The sequence below is a fragment of the Perna viridis genome, chromosome 1, assembly GCF_037379345.1.
Source record: "Perna viridis isolate PV_CMFRI_1.1 ecotype Kerala chromosome 1, ASM3737934v1, whole genome shotgun sequence".
Lineage (NCBI taxonomy): Eukaryota > Metazoa > Mollusca > Bivalvia > Mytilida > Mytilidae > Perna > Perna viridis.
The window spans coordinates 56,159,154-56,182,333 of record NC_142445.1 but is presented as its reverse complement, the minus strand read 5'-3'; the positions used below and the strand labels follow the sequence as shown (position 1 = coordinate 56,182,333).

At 30.5% G+C, this 23,180-nt stretch overlaps 1 protein-coding gene across 3 annotated transcripts; it reads right to left on the bottom strand.

Moving 5' to 3' along the window:
- Positions 1–1,511: 1,511 nt before the first annotated feature.
- Positions 1,512–21,611, bottom strand: LOC148629482 (patched domain-containing protein 3-like). 3 transcript variants are annotated; one of them, XM_088551986.1, is made up of 20 exons: positions 21,136–21,611; positions 19,164–19,416; positions 18,050–18,120; positions 17,460–17,576; positions 16,749–16,872; positions 15,502–15,599; positions 14,891–15,011; positions 14,549–14,672; positions 13,955–14,127; positions 13,209–13,460; positions 12,606–12,783; positions 12,027–12,188; positions 11,568–11,698; positions 11,192–11,341; positions 10,782–10,907; positions 9,598–9,742; positions 9,138–9,259; positions 8,661–8,837; positions 8,189–8,239; positions 1,512–5,821 (listed from the first exon to the last, which is right to left on the bottom strand). In XM_088551986.1, the coding sequence occupies exons 1-19, from the start codon at positions 21,300–21,302 to the stop codon at positions 8,189–8,191; spliced, it is 2,742 nt and encodes a 913-aa protein (XP_088408112.1). In that variant the 5' UTR covers positions 21,303–21,611; the 3' UTR covers positions 1,512–5,821. The 3 variants fall into 3 exon arrangements, with proteins under 3 accessions (XP_088408112.1, XP_088408121.1, XP_088408104.1); XM_088551995.1 differs by lacking the exon at positions 8,189–8,239 and adding an exon at positions 7,976–7,990 and having other exon boundaries at positions 21,136–21,610; XM_088551978.1 differs by lacking the exon at positions 8,189–8,239.
- Between the last annotated feature and the right edge of the window lie 1,569 nt (positions 21,612–23,180).

Below are 23,180 nucleotides of genomic sequence, written 5' to 3'. Positions count from 1 at the left end.
AGTACTTACGTCATACTCTAGTTTTGGTTCTGGTGTTCAAAAGCCTTTGTAGCTATTCTTGTTTTTAAAAAACTCAGGTCTGTATGGTATTGTTCATTTTGTCTGTTTTAGATACCCTCCCTTTGTTTCAAAGGAACTGCATAATCGGTTACTTGCATTGGATAATATATTTTGGTTAACAAATGCCATATTTACAGATATGCTCTTCTTGGGAATTTTTTCAGCCAAGTACGTAAATGCTTTATTACACACCTACGAGGTCCTTTAGTTGTTCAAAAGAGAATGGTTCAAACAAAAGTGCAATCACCTCCAGATGTAGAGAAGATGGGATTACCGCGAAGTCTAATTTGGTGGAAAGAAGTAAAGGGCTATTTTGCACGGAGCGCTTTAAACATGTGCTGCATCTTTTATTTTATTACTCTATTTCTGTGTAAAGAACTAACAACATTGCCATACCATATTGCACCCAAATCTCATATTTACATGTACAACATGTATATATTAAATATGAACACACAAAGCACCTAAAGTTTCAAATACTGTATATCGCCATTGTAAACAAACTTGTTTTTCAACAATGCTCTTTGTTTTGTAGTGAATAAATGACCGAACACAGTGTAGCTTCAACATAATACTTGAAACTAGACCAAGCCCATATCTTTTCTCATGTACATGTATGAACCTTTATATTCAATGAAAGTCATGACACTATACTTATAGTATAACAAACCAGATTAAACTAAACTATTTATTCACAAAATTTATATTTTGGCAAATGGGGACTTACACAACTGCAGCTGAAAATACAATGTATATACATTTAATGTCTCTCTTGAAAGGGAGACAACTCAACTAACTATGAAACTTGGAAATGAGAGAAATTTTTTTTAATAATTACCAAAATTTTGAATCGACATAGCCAAATACAGATGCTTGCAGCTGTAGCCCCAAGTTGAGTGCTGTTTCTTTTATGGGATATATTGGCCAATTGTACTTTACCAGAACTCTGTAAAGGTAACTTTCATTTAAATACACTGTAAAATGAACTCGTATTGAACTGGTAGTTTTAAAATGTTTCCGCTAAGCGTAATTGCTAAAAGGGTAATAATCGCAAAAAAGTGTCGTTCTTTCACATTATGGAGTTGGGATAAACATTTGAATTTGAGTTCAAGTTCCTAAGTCATGATTTGTAATTTTAGAATATGTGCATGGATATTAAGCTCAACACAACGTAGCAGTGTACATTTAATATCTCTTTAGATACCCTTTTTTGGTGGTCAAATGAGCTGTCATTTATCAGAAGTATCTACATCTTTAAAGATTGCTCATTAGATTTAGATAGGAATCAAATATTCCATGTAATTGAGGTATGAACCAAATGTAAGAATATCATAACACAAAATAGAAAAAGCAAAAATGTAAGATGTCATACCTTCAGTGTAAATGCCGAGTGTGTGTTTTTCTTTTGTATTTGTTTTGCTTGTCAAAAAGTTGAATTAATAACAGTCTCATTTGGACTTCTTATGTTTTATTAAAACATAAACAAGATACAAACAGATCTGTTAATAAACAATATTTCCAATTTAAATAACAATATCAATAAATCTTTTGATACATTTATACTTATAACACTATTACATTACCAATACGTATAGCCAATTATATCTAAAAATACATTCAGGGACTTTAACCATAGTGACACTGGGTTGGTATTTACACTTCTGATAATGGAGATATTGTACAGCTCTGTACACTCCATCCAGCTCACTTTTTACAACATTTTAAATAGAGCAACCTATACCTGTAATTCAATTTCCACTTGTAGTAATTATTATGATTCCATGAAATCATTTAAAAATTTTAAAAAAATTGATATTAAAGGTTGGAAATAAGTGTGCTTTGGTGTACTAAAAATCACTATGATTAAATTAGTTCTTTATACAATGACAAGTTATTGAATAATTATCTAAAAAGATCTTGAGGAAAACTCTAACAATGGCAGCACCATATGGTTAAATATTACTGACCTTCAAAAACGTTCACACTCATCACAAATACAGCATAAAATCATGTGTTCAAATGATCACTAATTAGAAATAAATTGCATGATATCAGAAAATCATGGGAATGTAAAAAAAGAAACAGCTGAAAGGTGTTTGATAAGATATAATGATGTATGAAGATTTGGATAATGTACTATTTAATAACGGGAAGGAAATAGTCGTGGCCTGAAGTGATATACCAGTACAATGTTTTATTTTACATGTTAATAATTGGCCACAAAATGGTGATCAGTATTCAGTGCTTTTAAAGACCAATGTAGAGGTATTTCATTACAATGAATATAATCATACAGTAAAAAAAAAAAACAAACAAATTGGCAAGAAAATTGAAATGTACACATCAGATACCTTATTCAATGTAAAAAAATACTGGTCAATGTCAATTGGGCAACATAAAAAAGTACTTTTTTTTCTTTTAAATAACACAATGTTTCAGTTTGTCATAAAAGGTCTTTTTCAGGAATTTCTGTTTCAAAGGGTATAAGCTAAGCAAAAAAGAAACAAACAAACACACAAAAAAATGCTAAGTAAAAAACTATTTCAGTATTTTAAGATATTACTGGAAGAATAAACAATCAACTTGTTATATATTGTGAAAACATTTCCTTCTTGTTTTTTGTACAACTTCCAGTCTAAATAAAGCAATTTGAAGATTTATTCTCAATTTTAAATGGTTAGACTTATGAATAATAAATAATCTCATTAATGTGGAATGACTCAAAATAAATGACAGTACATTTGGAAATGAAGGATAGATCAAACAAAAAAATTATTGTCAATGTTATATTCTACTTAATAAAATCAAATTAAAACCTCTAATATCACCTGATTGTCTAAAACTAAAACCAACAGTCTGTATAAGTATCTAATCAATTCTATATACTTTATATATATCCAATAACATCACATTAAATGAAACTGGTAACTTATTGTAAATGGTAAAGCTGTGTTCCCTCAGACTAACCCCTACGTCTTGAGAAATCTGAAAAAAAATGGTGTTATGTTTCGATTTACCATCAAAATTTTTACTAAGTCAAAGGGAAGTAACATGTTCTATTTAAATTTTCTTCATATGTTAAAAAATAAACACATCATTAGCTAGATCCAGTGTTACACGTCATTAGCTAGATCCAGTGTTGCATGTCATTAGCTAGATCCAGTGTTACACGTTATTAGCTAGATCCAGTATTACATGTCATTAACTAGATCCAGTGTTTTCCCTCATTTATTTGAACTAGTTCAGTGTTAACTGGCACATCACAAGTCTAAAGGCTTTTTCTTACTATTGCAGAAGTGTGCCCATAGTGCATTCTAACTTAATTTTACTTAAGATAGCATGGCTCAAAACATTATAGCCCTACAAAACACAGCACTATAATGGCCAAGGAAGAACACAGATTTACCATGTTGTTTTCAAAAAAAGCATATACTAAAATAAATAATCTATAGGGGAAAGACAAACAAAAGTATATATGTTCTGTGTTTACTATTGAAAAAAGTACTATGGTATTATGCATATACAATAAATACATAGAGATCTAAAATAATGATATGCATAGTAATAGAAATACATAGTACCTTGGTTGATGTAAATAATAAATAAATGATATGTCAATACAAGAAGACATAAATAAGGGTATTGCCATTTTATATTGTGTGAAAATTGCCCATAGTAGGTATCATACTGATCAAACTTACAAGTGCAACATAAAATAATGCACCATCATACAAGCTAAACCCTTTCCATTATATAGTAATAAATATTTCAGACATTCTTATGTGTTTGAATATATCAAGTGCATTCTTTATCATTTGTTAAATTTTTAATAAGTTCAGATATCATTCAAAACAAATCTGGAATTACTTACCAACTTATCAACTTACTGTCAAATGAAACATCTGTATTTATCCCATTTTATTTTACATCCATCTGTTTAATTCAACAAAAAAACCTGTATTTCAAATTTAATTAGCATTAGCCATATAGAAAAAGTACAAATATGGTGAAATGCAACAAATACACCAGCATATAACCAAAATACAAAAGAAATTACTCTCCACTTGACAAAAAAAAATATGTCAATTTAGGAACATCCAATTCTAACATGAAGTTTATTAAAGCTTCCATACATTACAGAATTATTATGCCTAATGGTATCTTGGGATTTTCTTCGAAATAAACAAGGAAATACCTATTACTAATGTTCTATGATACCTTATAAAAACAAATGTATGTATGCATTTTGAAGAAAAGTACATGTACATGTATAAAATTAAAAAGTCTTCAAAAACAAAGGTACCTATATATGTAAACAGATGAAAAGTCATCTCTTGCTCAGTGTAGTAGATTTCTTTAGAGATTCACATCAAGTAAACAAAACTGCAATTTAGTAGAAAAAAAAATTAGGAAATAATTGAATAAAAAAAGGTGTGGCACATAATCAACAATGTATAAAAATTGGATTTCTGTGAAAAAATTTCATATGTTATATATTTGCTTAACATCTAGATAAAAGTGTCCTTAACAAATATCTATCACAGAAGAACATTGTGTGTTGTACATGTAGCTATCAGATACACTATCAATGCATCACTGTATAACAATGTAATTAAGAGTAAACCACAAAAACAGGTTTTGTAAGACTCGTTTTAGTTTCATTTTCCTTCCCAGAATTTCTGATGTGTTGAAATCTGAAGACCTATCTGCATTTTATTGTTTACTTTCCAGATCTTGAATTATTGCATTACAATGCAAAATCTTCTATTTATTGCTTTTCTTAACACTTTTCTTCATGTAGAAATAGATATTCAACATATATTATTGGTAAATTTACACAGAATAATGTTTTACTTATAAAAATAAACTAAAAGCTAAATGTATCTTATTTGGAATGGAGTGCATACAGCCCAGAAAAGTAGTTAATAATACATGAGGCTGTGTATAAATAAGCAAGAATTACCAGTCAAAAGTCAAATTATAATTAAAAATAAAGTAATAAAAAAAAAAACAATGGCACAAACAGATATATAAATTCATATACATGTACCTATATACCTCATTGGAACAATTACACTAAATGCAGTATATGTATTCACATTAAGATAAAGAAAACATCACAGATAGGTAAAAGAAAACTTATCACAGTGGTCCTGAGATAACCCCTTGATTGCATAAAAAACCTTAATTAGAAAAATGTAAAGCAATAATCCACATGTAAAACCACACTTAAGATGATGATGTATGAAAAAGTATGAGGTAATTGAGCTCTTCCACTTTATTTTTTGAAGAACTTAAACTAAAATTTGCAAACTTTGAGTCATTAAAACTTCTGAAATTTCTGTTTGGCAAAGCAACATTTCTCTAAACCATAGGAAAGGGCCATGTTTGCCTCTGAAGAAAGGACTACAGACCTTCTGAAAGGCTATAATGAAATTGGAAAAATAAGAATGAGTTCCTACCAATGTCATCTGATTTTTTAACAAATCATAAATGTTTAAGTAAATGTATCAAACGAAGTTACTTTCTCAGATGTCAAGTAAAATCTGTATACTGTAAGTAAACTAACTGATACTCTGTGTAGCTGTATGGCAAGCCTGAGGCGTCTCTGCTGTCAATTGATTACTGGTACAAGGCACTATTGTTTCAATCATCGTTTCTCTGGAGACACTTTGTTACTGTGTTTCCTTACCATGGGTGGGGTGTAATCAGGGGGAGGTATGAACACTTTATCATCTCGGTCATAATCTGGAGGAGGAGTCTGAAAAAATAGAAAAAGAAAAATTGGCATAACATGTATATTCAGGATAAAAACAACCAAAAAGAAAATGTATTAAAGACCTAATATCCTGATGAATCCATTCTACTGTCCTTGACTACTACTCCTACTCTATGTCTTATGTGGATGGCAGTCTAGTTTTAAAAAACAGAAAAAGCAGATAGAATTAAGGCACACTAGAAATATGCCCACAATATTAAATGCTACAAACCAGCACTTTAAAAAGCTATACATTATCACTGCATAAACATTTTCTGACATATTTCTTGCCAAATATTATCATAAAAAAAGATTTAAAAACATTCTTCATGTCTTCTTTAATATGAAACTCAAACACACTAGTATTGAAGGCAATAGAAGCACTTATAAAGCAATATCCCATGTGGCACAAACTTAATATACAACCCTGGACCTTTCTGCAAAAGAAGGAATTTTAACATACCAAATGAAAGCTGCTGTAAAAAAATAAAAATAAAAACATTCAGACATAACAAGAAGCATGATAATGTGTATATTTGGTTCAATAAAGACAACTATATACAAAGATTACAGTACAGAATATTGATATACATGTACCAATACATCTTAATGCTATAACATTTTTTTTATTATCTAGCAGGAGCTGTTTATGTGACACAGACTATTGACCTATATAATAAAATATTGTTAAGAAGCTCATTGTGATGCCATTGGCCGAACCAACATTTACGTAATAATTAAGCTTAAGACCAATAGCCTATCTCATTGTAAGTTGAAAAATATTCTTATTTATTTTTTTCTATTTATCACTTCATTCAAACATTTTTCTTCAAAACTGACATCATTCTAAACAGGGTTTCAAATTTACTTTCAAGAGTGTTTTTTAATCCTAAATGAAAGGTCCTTAATAAATGAAAGTAAACATGGTAGATCCAGGACCAAGGTAAAATACATTTAAAGGTCCTGCATCAGATATCAAAGGGCCCGAAACTCAAACCAGGGCTAATTTGAAACCCCCGCTGAAGTACTACTAATATTTATAGTTAGTTTTTGTATTTGTATTTTCTTGCTTGACAATGCTAAGTACACTGGATAGTTCTGCCTCAATATAGTTAAAATATAACCTTACTTTGCTCCCAGTTATGTCACATGTGATGTGAGATTGACTCTTAATTAGATGGAGTTTTGCCTCATTGACTAAAATGTTGATTCTAAGTACACAGACATTTTGAATAGACAATTCATATTTAAATTTCCCAATATTAAAAGGGATTCTGATTCAATATTGATGTAAAACAAGCAAAAAGCAAACAATTACATAACATAATAACATTGGTAGATTAATTGAACAGTGTTAACAAAATAAGCATGCAACAGTATGAAGTGTTACATTCACAATACATCAATTATTGGAGGTCATTTTTGTCACTAATGATAAGTACCGCTTTAACAAAAGAAGCTATTTGTTTTAAGAATTATATTGAATAACATATTTAATTTCTTTCTTCAGGCTAGCAGTTGAAAAGTTACAAGCTGTGGCTAAAATGAAGATACTAATGGTGAACTATTAAAAAATCGTGTGTTTAAGGTAAGTTGTCAAATGATGTTATGATCCAGACAAACTGCATTAAATAAAAAATTATGAAAATAAAGATTGTTTACACCAGTAAATAATAAACATTTAAGGGTCAAATCTCATTCCTTGTAGTCAAAGCTATATAGTTTCAATAACATTTACAATTCTGGTTTTCAAATTCCACATTAACATGCAATATGCAAATTCATTCATTTTGAAAAAAAAAACAAAACACATTTCAGCCATAGGCCTTCTTCAGTTTCCATTCCATTTCTACATTTCTGTCAGTTGATGCATCTACAATTTGTTTAAGTCAATGGTATCATGACACTGAAAACAAATGAAGAAACACCAACTGACAAATCTGAAGAAAAGGACCTGGAAGGCAATCTGAAAAAATCCCAAGGCTGAAATGTTTTTCCAAAAGGTTGAAAAAGACAGTTAAATAATACAGAAACATTCCCTACGGAATTCCGAAACAATAATACAAATTTTGAAACAATGAATTTGAAAACCAGAAATAGAGTTTTCAAAGCATTTAACTGATACCATTCTCTTTATGCTTTCTCAGATTTACTTACTCAGGCTTTTGTGGGCTAAAGTATAAGAAAATACACAATCTATTTTAAAATCAAAACCAGAAATACAGTAAGGATATCTATTAAATGAAATTTGAATTTTAAAAGTGTGTGCAGAAACAGATGGTCATGAGATCACAAGAAGAGAAAAAGCAAGGGCTACTGAATACAATAATCTAATTTCACATGTATATAAATACAATTTCCCGTACTCACTTATTTAGCCTCATCAAGATGAATTTGAGACAATGTGACTCTATGGATAATCTATTTAAAACAACATACTTAAATCTGTACCTTAACATCATTTCTTCCAGACTGTTTCATTGTTTTGAAGGTTTTTATGAGTTTGATTAGAACAATAGGAATGACTAATATCTATGCTATCTAGAGACAATGAATCACAATATTAACAATATGAGGTATGTGAATGATGAAATGTACAGTGATCACATTATCTACAATATACACAACCCAAATACCTTATAATGATATGCTTTCATTATGTTAATTCATAATAATACTTGTCTTTTCAAGTCAAAATAGAACTGAGAGTGTTTTCATAGTGTTAAATAGTGCAAAAAAGCACTTAAATAGAAGTATGGATGTCAGAATATGATTAATTGAGTCAGGTTTCACTGTCAGAGTTAAATATGCATTAAAATAAAGAGAGTAGTAAGATTATTACCACTTTGTCCATTGCAAGGTTATCCACACCCTTCTCTTGGTCGTTGTTCTTATTTCCACTTTCATGATCATATCTTCTGTCAGCTGACAGGTAAGGGGCAGGGCCAATCATGCTAAGTATAACTGGCAAGTAGACTAATCCATGGAACAGTCCAAATATTACAACTAAAAACAGCACCTGAAAGGTATGACATTATGATGCTTTCAAACAACAAAAATTAAATATGTTGACATATTGTGTATAAGTTTGGATGGAGAAGAAAAGCAAATACCAAGTTTAAACATCTATCAATCACCTCACCATAGTCATCTAAACGTTGTACATGACATAAATTTTATGTCTAAAAAAAAGAGAAAATAAAACTGTATATATTTGATATATTTGAACAAGAACACATTTACAAAACTAAGGTAAAGCAATGAATCAAAATAAAAAAGCCTGGATAAACTAATTGTAACAATTAAAAACATGACTTACTTTGAAAAATGTTGTAAACACGTAACTTTTACTGGCCCCTAACAATACAAATGCAAGGAAAGTACTGAAGCCTCCACTGAAGACAGGACCTCCTATTTCTACTAGGGTAGCCTTTACTCTCTCTGTAAAAAAAAAAAAAAAAACTTTAACAATATGTAATAAATGGTTTAAAAAGTGAGATTGTATAAGTGTTCCCTACTATAGATCTGTCAAGAGTGTAACTGAAGTATGGACAAGGTGATTGCAATTAAGAAATGAACCATTATATTAATATTTCTTCTGACTATGAAAAACATTCTTGAAAATGCACCCTAACACTCTTAAAAGCTATAATCGCTTTCCATGTAAATTTAAAGTACAATCAATCATTTCAATTCAATATAACCTGATATCTCCTCAAACTCAACACTGTATATCACTATCAATAAAGACTTTTACAATTAACTTCAATAAAGCTTACCATTCCTGCCTCCCTGGAATGTCATAAAACAATGACCTATATGTGCAGAGTAATCTACAGCCAAACCAATAGCTAATATCAGCTGTACACTGGTGACAACATCAATAGTTAGACCCCATAAGTGCATAAATCCTCCAACATCAACCTAAATAGATATTTTTTATATTATCATTTCTGATTTTTCTATCAACAGTCATTTATTGTCTTCTCACATATATATCCATACCTCAAGGAATGTGTAAATGAAGTAAACTATTTTGTCCTACCAACTTGTGTCCTGTCATTTTACGTAAATTAAAAAGCACCGACATGTATCAAATTTAGTTTATCATCTTTGATCAAAAGGAATGTCCATATATCATAGGAGCAATAATATGAATGATTTGATATGCTTATTTATCTTAATTAAGACTTTATCAAAATCTATAAAATAGGACTATTTGCCATTTCATACAACATAGACAAGTTTATAATCATCTACATATGTTATACAAGATGTTCTATAGCCATAACTATTTTTCACAACATGCGAACAAATTAAAATACAGGAAATTGTGCAAATAAATGGCACATGGTGTCCCATAAATATACCAATTTTTCATTATACCGAATTTTATAAGATCTGTATCTTTTGAATTTCTTACTGATTTGCTTTGTTTTTAATGCAAAATTTAGATAAAAATTATTTATCTGCTATTTTTCTGCAAATTTGCAAATTGTTCTTACTGTGTGATATTTTCTATCACAGGCTACTGTAATGATACTAAAAATATCAGCAATATCCAATGACAACCTTACATAAAATCAACTTTAACGTTGATATAAACAGAAAAATGTCAGCAATATCCAATGACAATCCCATATATCGACTTTGTCAATGCTGATAAACAGAAAAATATCAAGTTCCGAATTTCTTGACAGAATATCACAACTTGCACTATTGGGCATACTGTGATATTTTCTCAACTTCAATACTCCTATTATTCTGTACTATAAACATATACTAGTGTTGAAACAACTACATGTATCAGTCTTCATGTTATGTACACATATCTAATGGAGATAAAACTGTACACAATTGTTGAAAAGTGATAAAAGTGTTTGTATTAACATAGATTGAAAGCAGTGAGTGCTTATACACTTAACAGGATGTACACTAATTTAAATTAAAAAATCAAACTTACAAAAGTTAGAACAACACAGGAAAATACCATCAGACTGGTCCATAAGTTAGCTATCAGGATTAAACAGATGACAAATACACACACAGCTGCTAAAGCAATGTTACGGTATAACTCTCTTCTGATTACCTGTAACAAAAGAAAAGGATATAAAAAATAGGATTTTACCAAATGCTTATCCTGTAGAAATTGTGTAAACTCTTCAGAATTTATCAAGAAAAGAAAAAGCACCATTTGAAGACAAATGGTTTTGAAAGTACCCATATATTACACACTTCACATTTTCTATTTAAAGTAAGATCTGCCATTAGATATGTTTTATACTTTATGTAGCATAATCAATTGACACTAACCATACAACTAGCCTTGTCTTGGACATTGTACTTTATACAACTTTGTCAATTAACACTGACCTCATTACTCTCCCAAGTCAAATGTATTCTGCTGTAAGGAAAGCAATCACTTCCTGTTATACCATTCACTAAAGACTGAATACCATCCAATACTTTAAAGCCTTCAACTGTATCCTCCACACTAGGGTGGTAAAATGATATCTTGGAACCCTGTGCAAAATATTTATTGATAAACTTTAGTTGAACCATAGTTAAGCATAATGATTCACTCTTTGGTGATGTATCAAAAAATATAAATTCTTACAAAAAAACAAAATTTGACAGAACTTCCTTTATTACAGGTACCTAGACAATTGGTGTCATTCACAGATGAACTCTTCTGCTCCTAATTTGGCATATTTTATATCTATATCTAAATTAAATGTCAATATTTTACCTCTAGATAGAGTCCAGATGATCCATTTCCAAACTTCAGATTTCTAGAGAACCTATACCCAGATTGTTGAGTATTTACAAACTGATACAACAAATCATAAAATTTAGTTGAATCCTGAGGGTATTTGTTAACTGAAAAAATATATACATAGGTAAAACATATGTTTGATGCTTCTTAAACAAAATTGCACTAAATCTACTCTATTTTCATCTAAACACCTTTACGTTTGAATGGAATCAAATTCTTCACATTGAGTTTTGAAAAGACCCCTTTTATTATAATTTTAGTTAGGAGTTTTTTGTTGAAATTATGAAATATATGAAGTATTTCACCGATATCTATTTCAATACTGTAAATAAAATAAAACAATCCTTGACATTCAGAAACTGAACACTGAATATTACACCTTGTGCATTTTGGATATTTATTTTTAATCACATTTGTCATTACAACACTTACTATCCAGTTGGGATGTGACAGAAGCATCATTTGTTGTAGATAACCAATCAAGGTAAAATTTAAACCAGCTGTCAACAGTTCCATTGACTACATACTGACTGGTTCCTAACTGGGTGTTCAATGATTCCATTTCTGTCTTCTTGTTGAAATAGTCAATGTTTTCTGAAATTCATTCACATTTTTACATTTAAGCTGAAACATAATAACATTTGTCAGCAACTTTACCATTTTCAACTGTTCTTTTTAACTAAAAATTTCTTTCTCAAGCTGCTGTCATTATACTACAATATCTACAATATCCAATGACAATGTTGTGCCAAACTGATAAAGATGTTGCTGATATACAGTATAACATCAGTTTTGAATATCTTGGCATTACATCTCATTCGCTGTTTTTGATATTTTCTGTATCGATGTCAAAACTGTATTACATGTATAATCAAAAATAGTTATTTGACATATAGAAATTGATGATGATGACAATTTGAAACATAGAAAATTATTGCTGATAAAAAATAATTCTTCATCATACTTTCTAAGATAATATAAAATATCTAAGCAAAATAGAAGTTTACATACTGCAATAAACTCCAGCTTGTTCCTGTCCTGAACTAAAATATTTATCAGATGCTGTCAGATAATCATAGGCATAAGAGTCTGAAGGAATGAACCATTTCTCATCAAACTTCTGTTCTAGATTGACAGTACCCCAGATTGTTAATCCTAACAAACCAAAAGTCAGTACTAATACTACAATCTGTAAAGTTAAAGAAAATAAATAGAATGTAGAAAAGTAATGGGCCTATATTTCTCAATTTAATACGACAATAGAATAAACTAGTGAATATACGGGTAGAAAAAATTATTCTAATATAAACACTACTGTGATTCAAAGTTTGCCTAATGGTACTTCCTTAGTCCTATACTTATCAGTGACCTGCAGTAACAATTAAATTGATAATGAATTACTACCACCAACAAATCGGAAGAAATTTCTGATCTTGCTTTAAAGCTTTTATCTTTATACATTTTGGTAGCAGCACAACACTGTATTTTACATATATATATATACTTTTTAATTCAAGTGATGATATTGTGCATGCTTATGAATAACTCAAAAGAAGAATAATTCTATATAACAATTCATGTAATGAAACATGATACTGGTACACTGAACAATACCTTTACAGGAAACTTCATCAAGTTAGGACTGTAATACTTTAACAAAAACATTGGAAGATATTCTTTTTGACTACAGTTATTTGGCTTGTATTCTGGCTTATGTTTATACCAACAGCAACAAGCATTTAAGTTTGCCGTAGTTCTCTTAACATCTAGTGCCATGCCACCAACAAAAAAGGTTGTTGAAAGTGCATAAAGAGCTATTATTCCAAACGCAGCAAAGATACAGAATGACCTCAAGGCTGGTAAGAGCTAAAATCAGACATAGAAAGAATTACTAGAAAGACAAAAGAATTTCGATACATACAACATTATGAAAATTAAATATGTATTCTATTCAGTATGATATACAAACTGCAAAACAAAGTAAAGTCCATTCAACCCCTATTCAAAATTCAGTCTCATAACTCCAAAATAGAAGATAAGAAAATAATTTTAAAAAAAACAAAGAAACTTTACAAATAATTTACCAAAAATGAAAGTGGGCAATACTTCACAATATGTTCTATGTGGACAGACATACTGCCCAAATGACAGACACATAGATGAATAGAGTGGCAATGTTGTACCACACTTAATCTCAATAAATAGACCAGTATACATCAATTTAATATTTGTAAATTTCTATTAGATTAAGTTTTTTTTCTAAAATGACTTCATTTCATTTGTCAAGCAATGTTTAAAGATAGTCTATTAATTAGATAAAAATCACTTAAAAAGAAGAAGAAATACATTTATTAACTCACTGTAGTAGCTCCAATAAAGAAGGCCATTATATCAGTAAGGGAGGTAACTGTAATTGAGGCACCAGCATGTTTAAGTGCTATCCCAATTCTCTCACGCAATGGAAGTTTTTGTTGTTCATCGGAGAGATTCTTAAGAGCACCAACCACAACAAACATGTCATCTACTCCAATACCTAGAAAGCAGAAATATAAAGCCTAAGTTATACTAATTCATATCTGTTTTATAAATGCTTCCACTGCATCTGATGCTGTAAAGTGCTCCTTTTTTATAAGTGTTAATGTTACTGTTAAATATCTTTTACAATATATCTGAACATGAAAGTTGTTTCATTTTAACATATCACATAGTAAGAATTCTATAGTATTCCTATTGTCCTACTAAGATGCAATATCACAGATTAACATTATTGTCGTCTATATCTAATGACAAAGTCTACATACCTAGAAAAAGTAATTTCAGAGTCTACATAAGTGGTAGACTTCCTAAAGGGGCACCCACTTTAGGTATTTCCAGATTTTCTATATAGTCAATGAAAGGTTCCAACTTGAAACTGCCTAAGAAACACCTAGATGAAAGAAAATCAGTCAACATACCTAAAAGAAGGAATGGCAGTATAGAATGAAGGGGTCCATATTCAAATCCACAGATAGAGGCAAAACTGAAACATATACCAATTGACATTCCTATAACAATGATACCAGCAAAGGCCAATCCAAACTGAAAATAAAAATATAGAGGAATAGTTAATCATATTGGGTTGTCAGATTAATAATGTTTAAAAAAGCACAACATCTGTAGTTACAGTACTTGACCTTTAAGTCTTGCTAACGACTGTTAAAGTAATACATCTTTTTTCCGAAATAACACTTCATCTGAAATAACATTGAAACTAAGTTTTTAAAAACCAAAAAATTACTTTCAAACATGTAACTTACCCTTTGTTCTAAACAATTAAACTTGCCCAACATCAGTGTAACAAAGATTATAACTATGAAATATCCAACTGACAGTAAAACAACATCTTTCTGGATAGCTCCACCTGCCTCATCACCAAAGCTGTAAAACCAGGTTTATAATCAACTATCAACTCTGTACTATATTTTACCTGCTTGCTAATACAGGCTTTAAGAATTGTGAATACTTCAAAAATTACCTGCATACCATAGTGAAGAGATTCTATAAACTGGTAATATGATTTTGAGTATTGAAAATATAATTGCAATTTAATGACAGTTGGACAACACTTCATGCATTTGAGGACCTGAAAATTCTATCAATGGAACAAATCCTGCTTTCTATGAACATAGTGAGAAGAGTGATTTGAATGTGCTAGATCACGGGATTAACACCCTAAGGAAAGCATACCACTCCACCCAGATAAATTATTCTTACCAGATGGCACACTATCTTTAAAATGACTGGCAGATAAGAATTAACTATAAAAAATTCTAGACCACAAGATGGTGCAAGAGATTAAGTAAATCATCATGTAGTGAGAATTTTGACTTCAAAGCACAGTGATTATACAACGTATAAGTATGCTCACCTCCTAATAGCAAAGACATAAGTTTTACTGATGCTGGCATGGCCATTCTGACCTAGTTCTATCAAAAGTTTCTCCCAAGCTTCTGCTTCAGCTTCAATCTATCAACAAAGAAGGCTGAGTTAAAGTACTTACAGATTTTCTGTGCCAGGATTATTGTATTGTTGGCACATAACATCACATTTTCTTAAAAGGTTGGTAATTTTGACATTAGAAGGTAGGATATATTTTTAACAAACAAAAAAAATATTTGATTATAAACATTATATACATAAACATGCATAGTATTTTTAAGCAAGTAACTGACCATTATTTATGATTCAAAAACAATCACTTGAAATAGTAAAGCTGAAAAGATAAATACACATGTACATGTAATGAGATTTAGTTTTGATTTTCAAACTTAAAGAGTCATGAAACAAATATTCATCTTAACAGCTTGATGGATTATACTTTTAGATACTGGTACTTGTACTGATATGCTTATATATTATGCACTATATTTAAAGCAGTTTTTGGCATGACACGGGTTGTGATCTTATTATATGACTTGTGATGTACCGTGGTTCTTAACTCCAAATGGGAAAAATTGGGACTGATATCAAATACATCCAGGGCATAACATTTTGTAGGTTTTAACTGGTCTGGAGCTGGTATGACAATTAACCGCTAGTAGTCCTTTGTTTGTGCATTTGTGTAGCATATAATCAGTTTTTTATTTCTGTTTTAACAACGGGCATAACATTTTGTAGGTTTTAACTGGTCTGGACCTGGTATGACAATAAACCGCTAGTAGTCCTTTGTTTGTGCATTTGTGTAGCATATAATCAGCTTTTTTATTTCTGTTTTAACAACGGGCATAACATTTTGTAGGTTTTAACTGGTCTGGAGCTGGTATGACAATAAATCGCTAGTAGTCCTTTGTTTGTGCATTTGTGTAGCATATAATCAGTTTTTTTTATTTCTGTTTTAACAAGGGACAGACTATTTTGAACTCATTTTTAGGTAAGTATAATTGTTTAATATTTGTTATTAATATTTTTGTGAATGATAGCATATCACGTCATACCTGGTAATAAAATCCACTTGCACCCAATGGATGGTGGGTGCAAATAAGGGGTGCATTTTAACCCATATACAATTATTCAATATTTTTGGTACAATAACTAATAGTAAAATTTTCATTCAATATTTAACTCATCATCTAGGAAATAAGCATACATTGTATTTTGTTTTTGAAGACAACATACATTATCATCCCCTTGGATGTACCACGTCATTTTGGTAGCTGTTGCTGAGTCAATATTTCCACTACCATCATAAGTCTCTCCTCCTAGCCAAGCTGTCACATCATAGTCATTAAAATACATTGGACTGAAAAAGAACCAAGTAAATACTATTAACTACAGAACTAAAAGTTTGGGTTTCAAAAGCTAAACAAAGTCTACTAAGGATGATGACCAAATTGTTTAAGTCAATGAAACATACAAGGTTAGAGATCAAATTTTCATAGAAAAGGAACTTCAACCCAGACCTCATCATATAATATAATATATTCAATTAATACCACTATGAACCACCATTTTTAAAAACTTAAGTACTTCTCCATCTAAGAATTGAGCAAAATGTGTATAAGGTATTTTTAGAATATTTATTATTATTTATAATAAATTTACAAGTAGCTCATGTTCATTACATTTTGATATATACTATGTACACATATACGTATACCATAAGTAATTTGATACTATTACCATTTATAAAATTTATACAAGTAAATTTATGTTCTTTACATTAATAATATAATATTATGTACAATGTATACATATACCAACAGTAAACTGATACTCTTTCACTAATACAATGTATACATATACCAACAGTAAACTGATACTCTTTCACTAATACAATGTATACATATACCAACAGTAAACTGATACTCTTTCACTAATACAATGTACCTTGTAGTGACAGTGTTGATTTTGGTTTTGATGTCAGCTGTTGTCAGTGCATTTATAGTTGTTTCATCATAACTCCAAAGCTCCAATATACTGTTCACAAGACAGTTAGAACCAGATCTGAAAATAAAATTTCCAATATGTTAGTAAAATAAGTACATTAGGTAAGTAATTTTAGTACTGGGGTAGATTTCTATACAAAATTACTTAAGTAAATTGCCTCATATCTTAAGCAGCTTATGTTATACACACATGTATATATGTCATTGAACACTTTCCTCACATAATGTCCATGTAACTTTAAGATATTTAAAAAATGTTTGATAGTCAATTTACATACAAGTATCAAAGTAAGATGTAGTAAAGGTCCAACATTTTGTTAGAAGCACTAACACCTGAAAATAAATTAACAATTTCTACAACCTTCGAAAAAATAGTACTGGTAATATTCTATGCTTTACTTTTATAATTACAGTGTACACTTTTGTACAGTGCTGTAAGTACATGTGCATGCTGTAAAATGAAAATTTCACAATTACATGTGCCTACAATGTATGAATTAAAGTAGATATAATTATTATCAGAAAACTTACTTTATACACAATGTAGTGAAATTATTGCTACCAGTGCTCTTCTCAAGACTGCTTTTATAAATACTATACATCTAATAAAAATAAAAATATTATCAGTTTTCCAAATAATTACTACATCATTTGTAAATAGGAAACAAAGAAATTAAAGAAGAGTAAGAGAAAATGAAACAATTATTCCTTAAATCTAAGGCAAAGTGGAACATAATAAACTAGATATAATTGTTACGCACATTGTAACAGGGTGTCCCGCAAGCTCGCCTATTGTCACAGGAGCATTTTATATCACTTTCTAGGGCCCCATGAATTTTACGAATTTTTAAAATTTTTTTTATTAATTTTTGAGTGGTGGCCATTTTTTTTAATTTCAATATAGTCGATCAAAAGCCCTTTTGGTGTGCCATTTTCAAACCAAGTATAAACATTCTACATTTTTTTGTGATTTTTGATGAATTTTATAAAAGTTTGAATGGTGGCTATTTTGAAATGGCAGCCCTGTTTGAAATTTGAAAATCTTTCTACACATCTAAATATGGTGGTCTATTTTTGTGTCAAGATTTGTTTTAATCCATTCAGCCATTTCTGAAGAGATGCGGACAAGACAGAGGTTAAAAGAACGAAGAATTTTAAAACAGAAGTAAAAACAGTTTGTTTCCCAACTTCATTGGGGTAACATTATAAATTTCCCACATCAAAGTTGCACTTGCACTTGATGACCATAAAGTGGAACACTGGAAATTTATAAACTATGAAGTTTTGTAAACACTTAAAGAATGAAAAAGGTATGACTGAATTTAAGGCTGAGCGTTAGTCAGTATGTTCTTATGACACGAAAGAATCAGGCAGTGGGTGAATCATGGAGGAATAAAACATAAAAGTCTTTCCATGAAATCTGATCCTAATGGTATCTGAAATTCAAATATGGCATTCATTTCTCTTTTGATGTGTCAGTAATTCAAGGAATAATTTATATAAAATGCACTGTAATTTCATTGTCAAAGGGACAGAGTGATTCATTATTTTATAATTTTGCCTGATTCTTACAGATTCCAGTACTATATTTTTTACTCAATTCATTAATTCAACAAATGCCTACATATTGACTTATTGAACTTACAGCTTGTACAACACCTGCTGTTAAAACATTTGTGTCAACAAATATCATTGTAGCAACCCTAACTGTGGATGGAAAAACTGATGAAATCCATGACTTGTATGTAAGAACATCAGCATTAACTGGAACCCATAGAGTATCATCTCCATCTGCAGACTGTGTGAAGGTAAATGGCACTCCAATACAAATTAGCCCAGTGATCACAGCACTAATAATTATCACTTTCCATGGATGTGTACCAACAAGCAACCCTAATCTGGAAACAAAATTTCTCTTTTAGTTCAATATCACATTATGTCCGTAATAAAAGTGTTTTCAAATCATACTGCCAGTAGTGGTGTCTTATGACAGATTAAACACAATGTACATTGTATGTCCTAACCATTTAATTTGAAGGAAAACAAAAAGAATGTTACATTTTACAGACCTAATATTTCCTAGCCTCTACCTTATTAAGAACACTAGATAAAAATCCAAGGATTCCCTGCCTCTCAAAAAAAAACAATGGTCGTCTACATGTACATGTAAAAATATCTACACTTCTCAAGGAATATGAAAGGTCAAGTTTGAGTACAACTAATAGTATTAAAAAAAAAATAATGGTAATCATTTATTCCATGAATAGTTTTACGTACAAATTATTAATATGATATTGGAAATTTTTAAAACAAATAAAATTCTCCTTAATTATCATGAAGCATGATATAATACAAAAAATAAAATTTTGCTCAGTTTGAACAAGTGTGAACACTTTTATCCAAGCTTGACACATCTCTAAATTTGACACACTGTAGATTTTGGACACAAAGAAAATTTCCCCAATCTTCTACTGCATTACACATGTACATGTAATCAGCAAAGTGTTGAAAATTGAATTACACAAATGTAAATTATTTTTGATCAGTTTTCAAAGAAAAATAGCTTCTACTTCAAACAAAGGAAAGTACAAGTAGTTAACAATTTTAATGAAAGTAGAAATTTGTATTCCAAACAATTTTACCCTACTGCTTCTTCCAATACAGAGTGAGCTTTCAAACTACAATGTACATGTACATTGTATACTATAGAAATTGTTAACTTAAATGTGTGTATTGATGACTTTAACACTTTCGTCAGGAAGGACATACAATTTAGCAACATTCTAAGGATTATGAATAGAAAAAATTACCACAACATCAAATTTTGAAAGACTTTGATAAGGCAGTCACAGATCTTGAAAAGGGGGAGGAGCGTTTCTAGGGGTTGAAACCCAGAGTTTGTGAAATTTGCCTGACCTGCAAGGCAAAATTAGGGCTAGTTGTGCATCTCGAGCATCAGTACAGGACCCATGTCTGACAGAAGAATTTAGTATGTTGCTGTTGTACACAGGACTTCCAAATTTCCTTACGATTTGACAGAGATTTTATTTTGTCAAAAATAAAACTTTGTTATTTTCATGAAAACTTTTTGCAAAAATGAGCAAATAAAAAACCTAAATACCCTCTTACTCAGTCTCTGGATCCAATGTACATTGTACATGCATTATATTTTAAGAAGGCAACTTCTACTTGGACTCCTATAACAAGCTACATCCAACTCATAACTGGATCTGACTTAATTTAGATTTTTTATTTATACTTTTTTAGTTTTAGAACTGTCAGCATGAAAATCTTTTTACGACAACCAAATCAAAATGAAATCAGTTATCAATTCACCTTGAGAGAAAATCTTTAATTCACTGAAAATGTAAGATACATTGTTACATGTATATACATTGTACAAGTGAGAAATTATAGTGTGGAGAAAAAACCAGTAAAGGCTTTTGAATACATGTACAATGTACTATTTGTATGTACATGTACATAAGAGGAACATACATGTATGTATGCCTGCTGACATTACAGATTTTAGATCAAAAGTTACCAAACAGAAAAATACCTCTTCCCTGATGATAAATACAATGTATTTCAAAATCTTAAATAAGGTGTACATGTACCTGTAAAATGCAGTCTCTAACAATGAGATAATTTTGTGGCTTATTATCTGTAAACATGATGGCTTCGAGTCACTGGCACTAGTGGCAGTCTCTTTGGTGTCTCCATTAGGAACGTGTCCATTAACTGTCCCATTTGTAAAGGCATGACCATTTCTCTTCTCATCCATTATTCTCTTACAGTTAGACCTTACTTCCTAAGGCTAAGCTTCAATATTCAGTTACGACTTAAACTGTTGAATGGAACAGTAAACTGATGTGAAACTTATGCAATTCTGCTCTTCCAACTTATGCAACTTGCACATTTACTGGGCGTCTTTACATAATGCACTTAAGACTTCAAACAAATAAACTGGATTAAAATACAAACGGCACGTGGAGTATCACGTTTTAAAACCCTTTCTGTCAAGTCACCGATCGATAATTCTCAAGTGCTATTCAAAACAATGAACTGGTCAATGAACAACGTTGAGTTGCGAGCTAACGCATCAAAACATAAATATAAAATTAGAACCAGTCGTTATATAACTTAAAGTAAAATAAAAAACAACAACAACGGAAGAATAATTCCGTATTTCAGTGTAGTGCTAGTGCACCTATTATAACATCCTCCTCTTTGGGTCAAATGATCTGGTTAGTCACAACATTGAAAAAAGTATGTAATGATAAATTTAAACAAACGGACATCAGGCAAAATTTATAGAATTTTAAATTATACTGGATAAAATATAATTATATATAAAAAATGAATTGGGATAAGGAAAAGAAGACATCACCCAAAAACTAAAGAACTTGCAACATGAACTCGCTAAAAAAAAAAATGGAGTGATATCAGGAGCTCCGGAAGGGTAAGCATGGTCTATTCTGTCAGCGACACCCGTCTCATTTTGATTTCCAGTGCGTAAAATTTTGGTGGGTTGGCATTTAAGTAAGACTGGAGATATGTTGTCTCATCTGTGGGGTAGAAACTTCACAATCGTTCAATTGAATTATAATGACGATAATAAACGTTCATTAGTGATGTTATCAACAAAAGTTGATCATGCTCTGATTGCAAGAGTCTTATTTGACAGTCCTTTGATCCATAAAGTATATCCTTGTAGAAATTACAGGCGCGATGTGTTGGTGTATTGCCACTAAATAAGTTTAAAATCATAGTGTTTGTTATAAAGTTTCGATTTCAAACGCCCTGTATCAAATGCAGCTGGTGCATCAATTGTCTCCATTAATTTCAAATTCATTTGGGTAGATTAAGCCTAGTATATAGATTTATACAAATATTGAAACGGATCGGCTAGGAGTGGTGCAGAATTGGCTGTCGTCGGTAATCAACACGTTTCCTCCTAATTCCATAAATTTTTATTGTCGATAACAACATCAGACTTGAAGTACTTCTTGTTAAAATTAACGTGTTTTTCTCACAAAATAACCCTTTATCTACTCAATATTAGATAAGCACTTATCCTTCTCCACTGAAAAAATGAAGATTTTGTCGGACTCAAAAAAGCTCATACTCATTTCTTAGATAATTAGCATTTGTGACTTAAAATATCACTTTAAATGATTACAAAAACTTAATTCGATTTTTTAAATTGTCAGGTACTTTATAGAACGCTTTCAGACCTCGTGTTTCGAGATTTGTTGATATACATTGTTATAAACAAAAAGAAGCCTGAAAGCTAGAAGAATGTCAAAAACATTTACCGGTCTTCCATGTGTGATAAAGAAAATCTAGAGGCTCTAGAGAGCCTGAATCGCTCACTTTGTGGCAATAGTTTTTTCTAGCTCTCTAAAGCTGAACCCTTTATCTTATTGAGATCATCCAATTAATAGAGAGCACCTTAGTTATACACCCGGTTTTCATAATATAAAATGAACAAATGCTACACCATGTCGCTGCCGGTACAGAGAAAATAAAAAGCTACACCTGTGTCTAAACAATCATTATTCTGTCTTGTTTAATTAATTGTCTAATAAGTTATATGAAAGCTCCCTGACTTTTATAAAACTAGTCAAAGCCGAAATTCCAACAATAAGCTTATCCCCAA

Coding starts and splice junctions, on each gene's coding strand:
- LOC148629482 (XM_088551978.1), bottom strand. CDS start 21,302: ATGGATGAGAAGAGAAATGGTCATGCCTTTACAAATGGGACAGTTAAT. Junction 13,461..13,954: donor TCTTTATTGGAGCTACTACA/GTGAGTTAATAA, acceptor GTCTGATTTTAG/CTCTTACCAGCCTTGAGGTC. Junction 11,699..12,026: donor TGTCACATCCCAACTGGATA/GTAAGTGTTGTA, acceptor ATATTTTTTCAG/TTAACAAATACCCTCAGGAT.